The sequence below is a fragment of the Euprymna scolopes genome, chromosome 7 (assembly GCF_053919585.1).
Source record: "Euprymna scolopes isolate OS-2025 chromosome 7, ASM5391958v1, whole genome shotgun sequence".
NCBI lineage: Eukaryota > Metazoa > Mollusca > Cephalopoda > Sepiida > Sepiolidae > Euprymna > Euprymna scolopes.
The window spans coordinates 134,968,498-134,986,651 of record NC_136488.1 but is presented as its reverse complement, the minus strand read 5'-3'; the positions used below and the strand labels follow the sequence as shown (position 1 = coordinate 134,986,651).

The following is an 18,154-nucleotide window of genomic DNA, read 5'->3' as shown; positions in this document are numbered from 1 at the left end:
GGAATTGGTCAATCAATCTTATGAACCTTTACAATATAATAGTGCTCAATAACAAGTAGAGCTATATATTTGGTATAAATTTTTTTAATCATGCAAATATTTTGGCTACATAATTGCAGACATATTTCAGCTATAGCCTTATCAGGTGAAGTCATCAATATGAAGCAGCCTGTTTTTGCTTTCATACTAATAATTTGACCTGTAGAATTTGGCCTAAATAAGGCTGTAGCTGAATCATGTTTGCAAATCTGTAGCCAAAATGTCTGTAGGAATAATAAAAAAAAAAATAATGTGTGTGTGTAAAGAGGCTGGGAATAGAGGATTGATCACAAGGCACACTATGGAATGACTAACTGGAACCTGAAGATATCAATTAATAGCATCACCATCATAATTGATGCTGTCCAATATTTCAAGAATCCAATGTTTGGCACCAATATCTTCATCTACATGGAATTGGTAGTCACATGAAAATCAAGAATTGGGGATTTCGAATTAAATGTGAACTATTGGAATTTGTCTTAAGAAGAATAATGAACCATTTTGAAACAAATATCAAACAGGCATTTCTTTAAAAATCACATTGCTATATTCCATTTTGAATCGGCCAATTTTGTGGCGACTCCAAAAGGTGTACACTCATAGAATCTAGGTGCATTTTGATAATGAACAATTTTTTTCTTTTTTTAATTAAAATTTTACTTAATATATTTGCTAAATTTTATCAGATATTTTATTAGCCTTTGTATGAGATAACCTCAGCATAAAGTGTTAACTACTGATTTTTAGGAACATTTTTCTTATTTCAAAATTAAAAAAAGACTAAAATTATGTTGATACAGCACAAGGAAATTAAAATAATGATGAAAGGCAAACGATTAAATAAAAAAAAAAAATTGAATAAAATTTAATAGGAAAATTGAATAAAAATTAAATAAAAGAATTAAATAAAAATAAATTTTAAAAAATTGAAAAATAAAATAAAAAGTAAATAAAAAATTAAATAAAAAAATTGAATAAAACATTAAATAAAAAATAATTTTTTTAAAATGAAATAAAAAAATTAAAAGGCACTAAATTAAAAACATTAATTAAAACAAAATATGAATAAAAAATGTTAATAAAAAATAAAATAAAATAATGAAATTATAACAAAAAAATTGTTTGTTATTGAATTGCACCAAGATTCTAAAAATGTTATTATCTCTAAAAATAGAAAAAGAACTTTTAATGTCAAAAGAAATAGCATTTAAATGAATAGCAAAAAAAAAATATGGCAATTAGAAAAATCTAATTCATCATCACAAAATTAAAAATGTTTTTGTTTTTTGCAACCTAATTAATTTCAACAAGAATAATATGAAGAGACAGAACAAGGCTGATGAAATAAAAATTGGGGCATTTTTGATATGACGAGAGCGTGTCCAAGCATTCAGACTTCCCTTCTGGTCGAGGGGCACGAATAAACCATAATACTTTACACTTTCTCATCAACTGTAAAAAAAAACCAACTTTAGAATCACTTCCAAATTTTGCAGTCACAAAATAATCGCGGTGCCTACCATTGTAAATATCTTTACTTGTCTCCACACAAGGGCAGAGTTAGGCACAAGGCTGGTTTTTAACAAAAAAAAAATCTAGCTGGATTGGGAGAGAGAGAGAAATAAAAATTGTCTCAGTCTAGAAGAATTTCACCTTTATTGACTGACAGAAAAGATGAAGCGCAGTAGCAAAACATATACTACCCCCCCCCACCTTGAGGCAAAAGACAAGATAGTCATTTCCCATTGCAATCACTTCTACTTGAATAAGCAAGGTATGAGTTGTCACCCCCCTTGCAATTTCTATTACTCACATACTGTAGATAACCATTAGGCAAAACTTTTATTGGATTCTACAGTAAAATTATCAAGTATAGTTTAGATATTTGTGACCAAAAAGCAAATTTTTGCCAATTTTATATGAGGCAGGAGTGGTAGGTGGTAATTTTTTTCAGTTTTCTTTGCAAGGAAACTATTTTTTCTGAAGTTATAAGCATTTATTAGATGGTGATGACAATCACATTTTCAGAAAAAAAAAAAAAAAAAAAAAAAAAAAATGGAAATTTTAGCTACTTGCAAACAATTGTCACTGAAGATACCTTTTAGTGATGAGACGATTCCAATATTTTTCCCCGATGCTGATTCTTTATAAAATCTTTAAATATTAACTATAAAGTTGTTATTTTTTCCCAATTAATGTAAAAACACATGTTAAATGTGCATATATTTTCTCAACCATAATGAAACACATTTGTGGGGCTATCTATAGATTTTAGTTTTACTGGTAGTTTGAATCAATAAATACTTATTGTCTTATTATTACTACCAGCTAAAAAAGATTCAGTTTTAAATGAAATCAAATAAAAAAAAAAAATTAAAAAAAAAAAAAAAATTTTTTTTAAATCATTTTTGGCATCGGAAAATAGGCACGCGTTTTTCAGATTCTGATACTACCAAAAGTTAAGTTTTTCCTCATACTTGATTCCGATTAATCGTCCCAACACTGTTAATTGATAAACAATTTTTCCACGGAAAGATCTGGCTCGATCAGTTTATCTGCATTTGTGCTAAAATGTAAAATTTTACAAAAACAATAGTGAAATAGTTTTACAAAAGGGTTAAGGGGTTCATACAGAAGGATACTAGTTTTTCTGAAATGGTCTTTCGTAGTGTCTTCAACTAGCTTCCATGCACCCTGTAATTCATCTCAAAAGCACTAGATATAGTCTTTAGCTGGGCTCTCTGCAGTTACTGACTGTCCACATACCAGGAAGAACCACAACCTTCATGAGGTAACCTTGTTAACATGCATGGAGATAGTCTAACCTTGATAAAACATCCGTCTTGTTCTTGGACAGTTGTAGTTCCTGTGGTTATCATTGATGGTACTTGTCAAGACATTAAAAAATGAAAATGTTGAGAAAAAAAAAAAGTTATATTATATGTATCCGTTATGGAATGAAGTTCTCCACTAAAAAAAAAAAAAAGTTTCACCATATTTGATGAAGTAGTTTTTTTTTGTTTTTTTTTTTTGCAGCGAAAAAACAATTTGTTATGATACCGATCAAAAGGTAGCCATGTTTCGATTTTCAGGAAGAAAAGCTATTACTTAAGATGGGGAGGGGTGTGTCGGCACTTTGAGTTATCTCCACGTAGCATGTTCTAAAAATCCAAACACGGCTGCCTCCAGCGCGCTGTCATAAAAACGTGTTTTTCTGCTAAAAAAAAAAAAAAAAAAAAACTACTCGATCAAATTAAGTGATTTTTTTTTTTTTGAGATCTTCAGGCCAAAACAGATTCGTACAATATAACTTCATTTTTTTCTCGATATTTTCATGTTTTAATGTCTTGATTAAACTGTACATGTACCGCATTGATAAATGGTTACGTCAGCAGAGAGAACATGGCAGCTTTCAGGAAGGTCACCCTGCATTACAACTAGAAGGTTTATTACTCTAACAAGTAAAGAATCGTAATAGATCCACAGTAGTCGTGCGCCTAGATGTGATCACTCATTGAAAGATTCAAATGACTATCTTTAAAAATTCAAACTAAAAGGAATGAGTCAGGAGGATCCAAGAACAAGCCTTAACCGGATTGATTGAATTTTGAGCAAATGATAAATTTAACGAAAGAACGGGCTAACAGGAAAAGGCAAAAATATAAATCCGCCCTGATTAGCATATACAAAAGAAAAAATAAAAAGTGACCATATGCTTTTGTACGGAAGTGAACGTTCGGTTTACTTTTGGCCGCCTCGTAACTCTCGTTTCCCTTATTTTGTTGTTTAAAGCTCACATTCAATAAGCAATGTTTCTGACAAAGGGGAAGAATTGCGGTTTCTGGATCAGGATCTATCCACTTAACACTTATTGTTGGTTTGTTTTTGACCATATTTTAAAGCTCCTTGAATCGGGTGGCTTCATACCTTGTCTGGAGTGATTTCCATAAGAAAAAAGGTGAAAAGAAAGAAGAAAAGAAAAAAAGAAAAGTAAAAAGAAATAGGAAAAATAGAAGTATAGTTTCGGCTTCAGACAAACACAATTTCTGTTATTAAGTGATTTTGAAGCTTTAAAACTGTTGAATAGAAAAGCTATTTCTAGATGGAATTAGTTAAAAAAAAAAAAAAAAAAAAAAAAGGCTAAATTCAAGTATTCTCTGGTTTATGTATGAAACAAAAAAAAAAAAAAAAAAAGGCTAAATTCAAGTATTCTCTGGTTTATGTATGAAACAATAAAAAAAAAAAAGGCTAAATTCAAGTATTCTCTGGTTTATGTATGAAACAAAAAAAAACAAAAAAACAAAAAAAAAAAAATCATGAATTTCTGAAGACGTGCTCATCATATCAAAGAACCAAAGTCAGAGTGAAATGATAATTGGAAGCAAAAATTCAAGTCTGCTGCTGCTGGAAGTTCATTCTTTTTAGTTTTTTTTTTTTTTTTTTTTTTTGGAATGCATAAAAATATGTTTGGTGGGATGGTCTTTTGGTTTTGGCATTTATTCTTTATTTTGGATTTTTGTTGTGTTGCCTCTTTCCAGTTAATCTGAGGCCCACTGGAGTCTCTCAACGTGTTTGAAAATTTTCAGCGCTGGTCCCAAACAAATGTAATCACGTAAACCCATTAGAACATCGTCTCGCTTCATCAGGAGGAGGGATTTACCATCAATTTCCTAAGGGAAAAGAAGAGAAAGAAAATATACTTTTTTTTTCTTGTTGAAACAATAAATGCATTTTGATAATCATGCCACAAATATATTCTTGGATTAATATTAATATTATTACAATGCTCCACTTGTATACTAACCACTATTAAAATCAATACTGTAACAAATAATATATATAACTTCAAAAGTATATATATATATATATATATATATATATATATAGTGCAAAACATTTTTTCTTTTTTGTAACTTTTGTTTATTTCATCCTGGATTTTTTCATTACAGCCGTTTCGTTAATGGGATGGCAATTTTATGATTTTATGTGTCCATAAAAATTTCCTGTCCTCACCAACTCGTCAGATGTTGTTCCATTTGATGTTACCAATTACAAAAGAAAAATGCGAGCATGAAAAGTAATATGGTTAAGCTTAAACATGGAAAAGTAAAGGACTAGTTGTTAAAACTGGAAAAAAAGGACAAGCTATTCTAGTAAAAAATATAATAAATTTATAACTTAAAATATTGCAGTATTAAGAATTGATTATATAATGTTATAAATTAAATTAAAAAAAAAATTCTTAATGCTGCAATATTTTAAGTTATAAATTTATTATATTTTTTATTAGAATATCTTGTCCTTTTCTTTTCCAATTTTATCAACTAGTCCTTTGCTTTTCCATGTTTAAGCTTAACCATATTACTTTTCATGCTCGCATTTTTCTTTTGTAATTGGTAACATCAAATGGAACATATTACTTTATTTACTTAACCATATTACTTTTAATGCCTGAATTTTTCTATTGTAATCCATGATTTTTTCCAGGCTTCCAATAAATTCACTTGTTCTTTGTTTAATTTCAGTCTTATTTTTTGCCCCCATATGTAATAACAATGTGGAACTCATCTGCTTTCAATAAAATCCCAATTATCTTCTTCTCGTGCTTTCATTCTCTGTTTCACTTGTTACTTCTCTTTCTGTGACAGCAGTGAATCAGTAGCAACAGCAGTCGCTGAAGCGACATGGTTGCTATGGAAACCATTCATAAAAAGCATCGCTCACCTCCTTACATATTTTTCCGATTTTGAGCATCAGATAATTTATCATAACTTTTGTTTTACTGAACGAAAATTGAATTTTTTTTTTCACAATATAGCTGAGAACGTGATCTATAAACTGTAATAATTGTTTGAAATTTGGTCGAAAAATGAGTGAGCGGTGAAGCTTTCAAGCAGTTCTAAATGACTAAAACTGCCACTTAACCATATACTCAAACACTACCGTGTTTCAATGATTTATATGAGTAACAATGCTGGGGAGCCATGATTTAATATACTGTCTTGTATTTAAATCTCCAAAATAGTATTTCATGGTAAACAACTGATGATCTCTAAAAATGTAGGATTATTGTTCATTCAAGAAAGCAAACTGAGTTAGCAATTGAAGGGGATTAAATTACTTAGTGACAAAATTATTTTCCAATGAAGGATTAAAAATTAAATTTTTATAAACATTTTTTTCTTTATATAGTTTTCAAAATTAAAGAGCTTCCAAGGCACACATACATACATTATATATATATAGTCAGCATTTTTTTCTCTATGGCATATTTCATTAAAAAAAAATAGACGGTTTTTGTCTATTAATTCTATTTTCGATCCTTTCCAACTTATGAATAACAGTCTTCACTTCTAGCGGGAACTGGCTGATGGAATTACCATGTTTATCATAAGTCCGAGTACTTTCCAATCCTTCAGGATTCAGTGTTAGAGATAAATTAATCTAACTGGTTTTGGACAATTTATAAAGTTTTTTTTTTTTTTTATTGGTTAATTATTTATCCTTTTTTTTTCATTATATATATATATATATATATATATATATATATATATATATATAGATAGATAGATAGATAGAGAGAGAGATAGATAGATAGAGAGAGAATGTGTAGACACAGCAGCCTACAAAGAAAATGGCTACTGAGTTAGAGTTTAAATTAAAACCTGAAATCCTTAATTCAACCAAAAATTATAATATATATATATATATATAATATATAATATATAAGGAAAGTTTGCTTTACTCAAAAAAATGTTATTTGTATTTGATGATAAAATCTATCCCTGAAACATTTTCATCTCCAACCATCAATTGATTGTGAATAACGGTTCAATGTGCATGGTAAATTACAGGTTTAATACCTCCAAGAATTTGCTATAAAACGATGCTTAGCAATCCATTGAATCATTTCGAAATTGTCAGACAGCTTCATGACAAGTGGGAATATTGATATTTCTTCAGTCCGCATGAATCATTGTCATAAACATCCAAAGACTTGTTGGACGGATTCTTAGAAATAATACGGCTGCTGAGTTCTAAGAATCCGTCCAACAAATCTTTGGATGTTTATGACAATGATTTTATATGAACTGAAGAAATACCACTATTCCCACTTGTCATATATGTGTGTGTGTGTGTGTGTGTGTGTGTATATATATGAAAGAGAGAGATTCTATCTTTATTTTTTTTTATTTTTCTTCCTTTGAAGATTGTAATGCTGGGTATGGGGCAGCCAAACCAGCTGCCAACATTGCCCCGCTTTTTTATTGAAACCAACCGAGCTCTTTTTAGTATCCTCGCTGTTCCCTTGAGTGCAATTGTCTGAATCTCTTTTGCACTTGGTTCACCAGGAATATTAGTTAGGTAGGACTTCAGGTTCTTCTGCATAAGCCCTGTGGCACCTATGATAACTGGTATGATCGATATCCCCTTTAGGTTCCAGTTTCTTTTCATATCATACATGAGACCTTGTATATATATATGTGTGTGTACAGTGGCGACAAAAAGAAAGTCCACACTTGCCATTTTTTCAAGAACTGCAAATTTAAGTTGAATTGAATGTGATTGTTTAAATAACCTATACCTCATTTGATTTGCCTTTTATTGCTACCATTGAAAAAAATTGGAACTTTTTGGAGCGTTGAAAAAATTGTGCCAGCTTTCCGATACCAAAAATGATTCCTTTAATTATTTTTTTTTATTTTTGGTTCAAAACAAAATTTTCCACTGCTGGTAGCAATGATAAAATAAATATTCATTGATTTAAACTTCCAGTAAAACAAAAATCTATAGATCACCCCCTCACAATTGTGTTTTTACGTTTGAGAAAATACATGCATGATATTCTGTGTTTGGATTGGCCTGCACAATCTCGAGCCCTCAATCCTATCGAAAACATGACATCACATCAAACAACAACTATGCAATGATAAAATTTCAAATCTGCAAGAACTTTGGATAAAAATTAAAGAGAAGTACGATGCCCTTTCACGAGAGTATTGCCGCAGACTCATTCAAGAAATGCCCAAAAGATTTCAGGCTGTCAAATTGCAGAGAGGCTATGCTACTAAATATTAACTAGTTCATTGTGTTCCTGTTATATTTGTATTGCATTCATGTTCTAAAATTACATTTAAATAACAATTTTCCATTTTGCAGAGTTTCTTTTTGCCTGCTCGATTTGAAGTTAATTTATTGAATTGACGTGAACACTAGGATACTTCAATTAAACGTCAAATATGAACAGGTAAAATTCTAGAGGAATAAAAGGCAAATCAAATGAGGTATAGGTTGTTTAAATAAATTTAACTTAAATTTGCAGTTCTTGAAAAAATGACAAGTGTGGACTTTCTTTTTGTCGCCACTGTATACACACACACACACACACACACACACACACACACACACACACACACACATATAAATAAATATAGAATCTCTCTCTTTCATATATATACACACACACACAAACATAATATATATATAAATATAGAATTTCTCTTTCATATATATACACACACACACAAACAAACATATAATATATATATAAATAAATAAAGATAGCGAGAATCTCTCTCTTTCCCTCTCTTTATACACACATGCAAACACGTGTATATATATATTCAAGGAATGCCCAAAAGATTTCAGGCTGTCAAATTGCAGAGGGGCTATGCTACTAAATATTAACTAGTTCATTGTGTTCCTGTTATATTTGTATTGCATTAATGTTCTAAAATTACATTTAAATAACAATTTTCCATTTTGCAGAGTTTCTTTTTGCCTTCTCGATTTGAAGTTAATTTATTGAATTGACCTGAACACTAGGATACTTCAATTTAACGTCAAATATGAACAGGTAAAATTATAGAGGAATAAAAGGCAAATGAAATGAGGTATAGGTTGTTCAAACAGTCACAATAAATTTAACTTAAATTTGCAGTTCTTGAAAAAAATGTGTCATATATATATATATATATATATATATATATATATATATATATCCCATATGTATCCCAAACTATTTATTGAAAAAATGTGTCATTTATATATATATATATTTTTTTTTTATTGAAAAAATGTGTCGTATATATATATATATATAGGTATCCCAAACTAAAATTATATTTTCATTATATCTAAAAAAAATTAATGTGGTCATATAGAATTTTGTAAACCATAAACAAAAATACCAAATTTATTTTGGTAGTTTAATTAGCCATCAAGTTATGATCGTTCAAAGTTTGTCGGAAAGTTGAAAATTTGCTATCATGGTCTAGAAGCCAAATTTCATAGTATATAACTAAAAATGTAAGCTACTAACAAGTGAAAAATCCCTATAAATGTAATGTCATCTTGTGGTAAATGAAAATTAATACTAATGAAAGCAATAATTATTAGTTGAAACCAACATAAACACTAGACAAAATCCCACTACAAACGCGAAAAAAGTGCAAATATGACATGGAAATGCAACTTTGACTGTTCATATTAATTTCATTTCAATAGCTAATATATTGAATCTTCTTAGTATGATTCATGATACATTAGAGATCAAGATAATTTTTTGTTTTAATTATAAATTGATAAAACCATTCAATTGTGGACCATTTAAGAGCAGTCGAACAGACAATTTGGTAAAAAGGGTAAAAAGAGTTTTAAAAAAACGAGTCAAAAGTATACGTTATTGAAATTGCTGTAAAAATGTAACCATTAGAGATAAAAACTTAAAACTTCGCAACTTTACTGATTTTTTGGTGAGGAATTCAAAAAATGTTTGCCTTGTTTCTAATAACAAAACTTTTTGCCACAGAAATATTTTTACTTTGGGGAATTTAAACTCGCCAAAAAAAGAACCGACAACAATAAGATTTAGAAATTTGTTATACAAAAAGTCACAAGTCATTTTTTTTCAACTTAAAAGACAAGTAAACAAGTAAGATATTTTATAGGCAGAGGTCTTACTACAATTCTTTTCCTTATTGATTTTCTCTCAGAATTCTTTCATAAGATTCTGCTATGGTAGATATATCAAGAACACTCCAAATCCTACCATCACTTGAAACTGGCATTACCCCAAGACCTCATCTGTAAACAAATGCTGACTCTACCTGTGCAATGTCATCTGACAAAGGCCATCGAAAAAAATCTTTTCTACCTTTGGTTTGCGATAAAAATTTTATTACAGCACTGGATGCAGATATAACCTCAATGACTTGGCCAATGTAAAATTTAGTGTCATAGTAGACAGCAACTCATCGTCCTTGATGCTCATGTCCTTTTCTCTTTCTTGCAACCTCTATCTCACAGAAGAGATGTTGCGAGTTTGTCTCTGATGTATCGTTATTTTCATGGAAAGTGTTCGACTGAGCTTCAATCTATGGTCCCCCCCTCGCCAAACTTTCACAAGAAACACTCGTCTAGCTGTAAACACTATCAATAATTCCCCCCACTCTTTATCTGTGCCTAAACCTAAACGTAGATTCCATGAACAAAGCTTCTTTCTTAGAACTGCACGCCTGTGGAATTGTCTTCCGTTTTCCTGCTTTCCGGCTGACTACAATATGGTTGTCTTCAAGTCTAACGTAAATACGTTCTTGATGAGCCGTTCCATATAAGTTATCAAATTTACCGAATTTTCATTACTAATGATTACTATATTGTCCAATTTCTACTGTACACTCTTTAACCCTTATCCTTGAGTGGCCTCTTGGCCTTGATAATGTGGTGATGCCTATGTAAAAAAAACAAAAAAAAACTGAAGATATCTTGAGATGGTTCTTCATAGCAACTGCAGGAGTTATCTGAATGTTCAGAAGATTCACTGACTTTTTTTTTGTTGCTTTGGAGGTGGAAATGAATCAACTGAATTTCTTCTCAAGTAGTCAGAGAGAGCAGCTTCCAGTTGAACTTTATTTCCACTGGTGTTGATTTTGACACCAAACACAACCTTGAGATATCTCAGTTCAAGTTTATCAAAAACACCTGATAGAACATATAGGTCTCGGGGGTACTTCTACAGTTTATCGCCGAAAATGGAGATGCCATTTTTTTTCGTGCACCTGTCATTAAAATCCAAGGGAGAAATCAGTATTTTAAACTATGACCGAAGCATGAAAAAAAAAAAAAAAAAAAATTAAACTAGATAATGATTTTTTGGTTTCATTTAAATTAATTTGTTGTTGACCCTTTAAAATTACTTTAATTCAAAAAAATGTTTCATCAAAATTATTTATTTGTTCAGAAAAAAAACAAACTATTTTATAAAAATGCAATGTTTTTTTATTTTTTTTTTTTACATAGGCATCACCACTTATCAAGGCCAAGAGGCCACTCGAGGATAAAGGTTAAAGAGTGTACAGTAGAATTGGACAATATAGTAACCGTTAGTAAATGGAGATTCGGTAAATTTGTTAAGTTATATGGAACGGCTCATCAAAAACTTGTTTACGTTAGATTTGAAGACAACCATATTGTAGTCAGATGGAAAGCAGAAAAACAGAAAACAATTCCATAGGCGTGCAGTTCTAAGAAAGAAGCTTTGCTCATGGAATCTACGTTTAGGTTTAGGCACAGATAAATAAATGTTGCTTTTATTACAAAATTGTTTTATTAAAATTATATTTTCTTAGGCAAACTTTTTAATAAATGTTTTTACAATTATATTTTGATAAGTTTTTATACAGTAAATGTTTTGGTTTTCAAATAAATAGCGCTCGCCCAGTTTAGACAATGTCATTTTCATTTTCTGTTTTTAATAATAAAAGTATATGTAAGTTTCATGAAAAACATTCCCGTTTTAATTAATTAAATCGAAACATTTTTAATTAAACAATTATGGATATATGTTTTCTTTCACTTTCTTTATTTACTTTTTTTTCATAGTTCTTTCTGGAATTAATTAATATCTAGTTTAATTTTTTTGTTATTTATTTCTAACTTTGGTCATAGTTTAAAATACTGATTTCTCCTTCGGATTTTAACGACAGATGCGCGAAAAAAAAAATAGCGTCTCCATTTTCGGTGATAAAATGTAGAAGTACCGTCTCGGGAATTATTAAATAAACAACAACAAAAAAAAAAAAATTATTTTTACAGTGAAATTAATTTTTTCATTTATGAGCCACGTGCATATAACTTAATTATATTTTCAGTTATTATTTTTTAAGTAATGTACACTGTAATTAAAAAATAATTTAAGAAAATATTCAAATTTATCAAACGCCCGATATAACAAACAAAAAAATGCACATTTTTACGTGAAATTAAATTTTTTATTTACATGACTTGTCGCACCTAACTTAAAACTTAGCTATATTTTGTTATTTTTTCTTTAAAGTTATGTAACTATACAGTCTAAAAAAAATATATATAATTTAACAAAATGTTAGATATATCAAAAACACCTGACAGAACATAAGAGAAATAAGTAAATAAAAAAAATAAATGAGGCACATTTTTTAACATGAAAAAAAATTTTTCTCCGTCAGTCACACACAACTAAAAATGCTTTTTTGGCTTAAAATGTACCCAGTTTAATTTTTAAAAGATAATTTAACAATGCTGAAGTTTATCCAACCGAAAGAAAATAAAGCAAAGAACATATGAAAGTTTGAAAGAAGATATAGAAAATAAACTGACATTATTTTTTTTAAATTGTAAATTTTCATTTCTTTTATTGATGCACTTGTCACACAAAAATTATTATTTTAAACAATAACCTTCTATAACTTTTAAATAAACAAAAACAAACTCACTTAAGAACTTTGATATATGTATATAGTGAAACAAGTTGTTTGTTTACATTTTCGTTGGGTCTTGCTGACAGTTGATTTTTGTGATGATACTTCGTACTTTGGTCACGTGGCATTAAGTTGTAAATCTCCATGTGTAGGTACAGTAGTGGCGCTCCTTGGTTGACACCAACAGATTATTAAAGAGGAGATATTTCTTTACAAAACGGTGCGATTTTCGGAATTTATTCAATTGAATTTCTTTCACTGAAGTTTTCAAGTTGGATTTTTTTTTGTGAAAAACAACTTAAAACCCTTTTTAAAGCTCACCATATTGATAAGTGACCTTTTTTCTTTAAAATAATACTATTTTTTTTATACCTAGAGACTCACAATATCGTGCACACCAAATTTGAAAAAACACCAACATTTTTTGTGTAAAAAATAAAGCGGCGTTCACCAAAATTAGTGATATAACTTGAAGTAACCTGGAAAAAAAAAACTATTAAAGACACAAGAAAAAGAATTATATATCTATAAATCAAAAAGATGAAATTTTATTTAAATCAAAACTTTATCAAAATAACTCTAAAAATAAACGAGATATCGAAAGTTGAAGTTAAGGGAAATTTAACTTTATTTACCAGTTTTCGCATCCTAAACTAGGCTAGTTTGGGATACCAAATATATATATATATATATATATATATAAAGAAATATAGACAGCGGGAATCTCTCTCTCTCTCTCTCTCTCTCTCTCTCTCTATATATATATATATGAAATATAGATAGAGGGAATCTTTCTCTCATATATATATATATATATATATATATGAAATATAGATAGAGGGAATCTTTCTCTCATATATATATATATATATATATATATATATATATATATACACACACACACACGTATATGAGAGATGAGAGAGATAAATAGATCGAGCAAAAGAAAAAGAAAGATAAAGACATAATATAAGTTGATCAAGGCAGAAAATGTCTATCATATTTGTCTAAAAAAAAAAAGAAAAAAAAAAGATTAAAAAAAAAAGATAAAAAAAAGAAAAAAAGGAAAAAAAAAAAAATTAAGAAAGATAAAAAATTTACCTGTTCACTAAAAGCATGAGATTCTTTTTCAAATCCTTTGGACTTAAAAAATTGCACAATATCATCAACAGTGAAATTAGTTACATTTGGATAGGGACCGTCATAGACACCTCTTCTTTTCTGAAGTTCCCCAAAGTTGTCCACATTCGAGAAGCTGAGTGAAAAAAGATTTAGAAAATAAATAAAAAAAAATAAGTTTGATTGAAATCGAACAAAAATAAAAACAAAACAAATTCCCAAGTTTAATTTGCAGTTGTTTAAAGCTATGTATCTGTAAAAGTGAGAATGTGTGTGTAAGAATAATTCTCAACCTATATACTCAACAAATTTTTCATCCGCAGACTTGAAATTTGGTCTATAGGCTAATCAAACATGTGGAAAATTTAAATCGGTTTTCATCTGGAAAAAAGGCTGCTAAGGGGTAAAAATTGGTACTTGGGGTGGTCATTGGATTTTTATCTGTTTGTTAAATGTTTCACAACTGCACATACATGAATTTTTCGCATGACAGTTTCCTTATATTGAGAATAAGTAGGCTTGAAAACACTAATTTTTAAAGTTTGTGGCAAGCTGGCCTAATGGTTATTGTACTTGACTCATTGTCTTTAGGTTTTGGTTTCGATCTCAGCTTGAGTATTTTTTTTTTTTTTACCAACAAGAAGTGAACTGTTTAGGAAAAAACATAATACTTGCATGTGCATATCTCAGTTTATTTGTTTGTTTTTTTTTTGTTTTTTTTTAATTCATATTTTTTTTTTTTAAATTTAACATTACATTTAATTTTACGTTTTTAATTAAGGGCAACGCTGGGTACATCTGTTAATTTACCATTAAAAAAAAAATGACATTAAATAATGGCAACAGATTTCTTTCTTTCTTCTTTTTTTTTCCAATATTTGTGATTGTTGGGTCACCAATTGAATTTTAATTAGATTGAAAAAAAAAAAAAGAACATAAAAAAAGACTGAATGAATTAAAAGCAAAAAGTTGCAGAAAAAGAGAGTGCAAAAAACTTGTATAAAAACGTTTTATTTTGATTACTCATCAAATAAAACGCACCACAAAATGATCATCAGTGGTTGAAGTGTTGGAAAGCCCCAGAAAGAGGAAAATTTCCCTTATCAGTGGAAAGTGAACCAGTGCAACTAAAGATTTTGGTGCATATGTAAACATTGGATTCACCAGTTTGTGTCCAAAAAGTGTAAACCGATAGAGATAAGTGAGAAATTAGATGCGGAGAAAAGATATTTGGGTGGCAAAACAATTGAAATCGTTGAGAAGTTTTTTTTATCTTAGTGATACCATTCGATCACCAGGTGGAGTAGGTGCTAGTGTGATTGCAATCATTAAAAGTGGATAAAGTTCAGGGAACTCCTGCTATTACTAAACAATGCTACCACTGTTGCTTAAGGGAAGAGTTTATAAGTTCATGTGTACGCAGTGTGATGAAGTATGGAAGTGAAATCTGACTTGAGTGGAAAGTCAATGAGTGCAACTCAAGTTTTTGCCGCATACGTAAACATTGGGTGCACCAGTTTGTATGCAAGAAGTGTAAGAAAATAAAGATGGATGCGAACTCAGATGCGAAGAAAGTATATTTGGCTGGCAAAGTTATTGAGGCTATTCAGAAGTCTTGTTACATTGGTGACACAATTGGAACACAGGGTGGAGCAGGTGCTAGCGCAATTGCAAGAGTTAGGAGTAGATGGAGTAATGTTCCAGGAACTTCTGCCATCACTAACTAGCAGAGTGTTATCACTGTTGAATCAAGAGAAGAACCTATCAGGCAAGTGTATGCAATGTGATTAAGTGTGGAACTGAAACCTGAAGATTGAGGACATGCGTTGCATGGGGAGAAATGATATGAGAATGATACGATGGATGTTAAAGAGAGGCTTTTATCTGACGACCTCAGACGATTAAATCTGGATAGTATAGGGTTATGCGTGCAGGCTTACAGTATGGCTATATCGAAAGATTGGATGAAAGTTCGTGGGTTAGTAGATATTGAACTGTTGAGGTAGCAGGTCCAGTTCTGATGACACAAGAATTGAAGTGAAATTACAGGTAAGGTGAGAGATGAAAGTTCGTGGGTTAGTAGATATTGAACAGTTGAGGTAGCAGGTCCAGTTCTGATGACACAAGAATTGCAGTGAAATTACAGGTAAGGTGAGAGATGATACCCAGTTTGTGTGCAAGAAGTGTAAGACAATGGAGATGGATGAGATATCCAATGTGGAGAAAGTAGGTTGCTCAAAAGTTTGGTTACCTTGGTGATGACATTGGAGCACAGGCAGGAGCAGGTGCTAGAATGAGTGCAAGAGTTAGGGTTAAATGGAGTACGTTCAGAGGATTTTTGCCATTCCTAACTAGCATAGCGTCACCATGACAAGAAACTATCAGGCATGAATCTATCAGGACAAGAATCTATCAGACATGAATATGCAGTATCATGATGCATGGAAATTAAAACTGGCCAGTGAGGGTTGCAGACACGTGGTTGCATGAAGAGAAATGGTACGAAAAGGATACAATATATGTGTAACGAGAGTGTCATAGGTAAGCTTAGATTAGGGAGATTTGTGCAGAAGAGGAGACTTTGATGGTATGGGCACGTTGGAAGAATGGATGAGAGTTCTCGTGCTAGAAAAGTTGAAGTAGCAGGTTCAGTTGGAAGAGGAAGGCCAAAGAAAACATGGGACGAATTGATAAGGATGGACTTGAGAGGAAGATGAATAAGATGTGAGAAGAAATAAATTAGTTTGGAAGTCAATTTCTAAATGCCGTCCAACACTTGCCAGTATGTTAGACTGCCATTAAAGCCAAATACGATGATGCTGGATGAACTTTTGAGAAATTCCTTCATTAGAGAAGAATATGTTCAAAAAAGGAATTAAGTTTAAAAACAGAAATTAATCCATTGCACCATTTTTGGGGCATTTCTAAATAACTGATAATAATAACTTATAATAATAATCTATATATAAAAGTGAAAATGTCTGTGTGTGTGTGTCTGTCTGTGTACATTTCCCGCCACAATAACTGTCAATTTTCAGTCTACAGACTCGAAATTTGATGTACAGGGTACTGAGGTTTGGGAAAATCTTTGTAATTGGTTTTCGGCCAGAAATTTGGCTGTTAAAGGGTCAAAGTTCAACGATTTGACCTTTGAGAACTCTACTAAACTCCTCCAACAATTTTGGGTCTAAACACTTGAAATTTTAGATATAGGTTTCTTGAACATGGATCTAACTTAATAACTTGATTTGAGCCCAAAACAATAAATGTTAAGAGGTCATAATAGGGGTCAAAGTTAAAAAAAAATTTGACCTCTGTGGTCTCAACCAAATTACTCAGACAATTTCTGGTCTAAACATCTGAAATTTTACATAAAGGGTATTCGGTTTGGGTCAAAAATTTTTAGTTTCCAATATATAAATGTATGTATATATGTATGTTTGCATATCTGCAAACTTTCGACAGAAGCGACGGATTTTACCAAGATCAGTATCGTTTTGAAGTTCGACCTTTCAGACAACAAATATCAAAAAATTGGCTAAAAACATTAATATCTTCACTTTCAACTGAGCACTTTTCTACGGCGGGGAGGGGGGTCGCTTTTTTCGCTGATATTTTTGAAAGTCATCCTCTACTTTCTAGCCTAAATTAAACATGAGTCACTTCCGGTTTGGCGGTGGTCATAACAGCAAAGACGTCAGGTTTTTTTTCCTGTTCTTTTCCTCCTTCGCGGTACGGGTTCGAGCCTGCCTGCCTGCCTGCCTACTACCACTTTTTTTTTTTTTGCTCAACATACACATCCAAACATCCGGGCAATGCTGGGCTAAAATGCTAGTTTATATATAAAAGTGAAAATGTGTGTGTGTTTGTCTGTCTGTGTACACTTCCCTACCAAATAATTCTGTCAATTTTTAGTCTACAGACTTGAGATGTGACATAAGGGGTGTTGAGATTTGGGAAAATCTTTTTGATTTGTTTTCGGCCAGAAATTTGCTTGTCAAGGGGTCAAAGTTCAACAATTTGACTTTTGAGAATTGTACCAAACTCCTCTGCCAATTTTGGGTCTAAACACTTGCAATTTTAGATATAGGTTACTTGGACAGTTAGATTTAAACTTAGAAGTTGATTTGAGCCCAAAACAATAAATACTAAGGGGTCAAAGTTAAAAACAAAAATTGACCTCTGTGGTCTCTACCAAATTACTCAGCCAATATTTGGTCTAAACATTTGAAATTTTTCGTAAAGTGTATTTA

At 30.7% G+C, this 18,154-nt stretch overlaps 1 protein-coding gene across 3 annotated transcripts in view; it reads right to left on the bottom strand.

The window, feature by feature from the left end:
- Positions 1-4,295: 4,295 nt before the first annotated feature.
- Positions 4,296-18,154, bottom strand: part of LOC145279978 (uncharacterized) — a 60,006-nt gene continuing 46,147 nt past the window's right edge. For 2 of the 3 annotated variants that reach the window (XM_080131569.1, XM_080131570.1), the window contains exons 7-8: positions 13,884-14,037; positions 4,296-4,712 (exon numbers count right to left, since the gene is read on the bottom strand). In XM_080131569.1, coding sequence (XP_079987695.1) covers positions 4,581-4,712; positions 13,884-14,037 — 286 coding nt within the window. In that variant the 3' untranslated portion in view covers positions 4,296-4,580. Of the gene's footprint in view, positions 4,713-13,883; positions 14,038-16,152; positions 16,190-18,154 lie in introns of all 3 variants that reach the window. The other variant, XR_013868514.1, reaches the window with a different exon arrangement.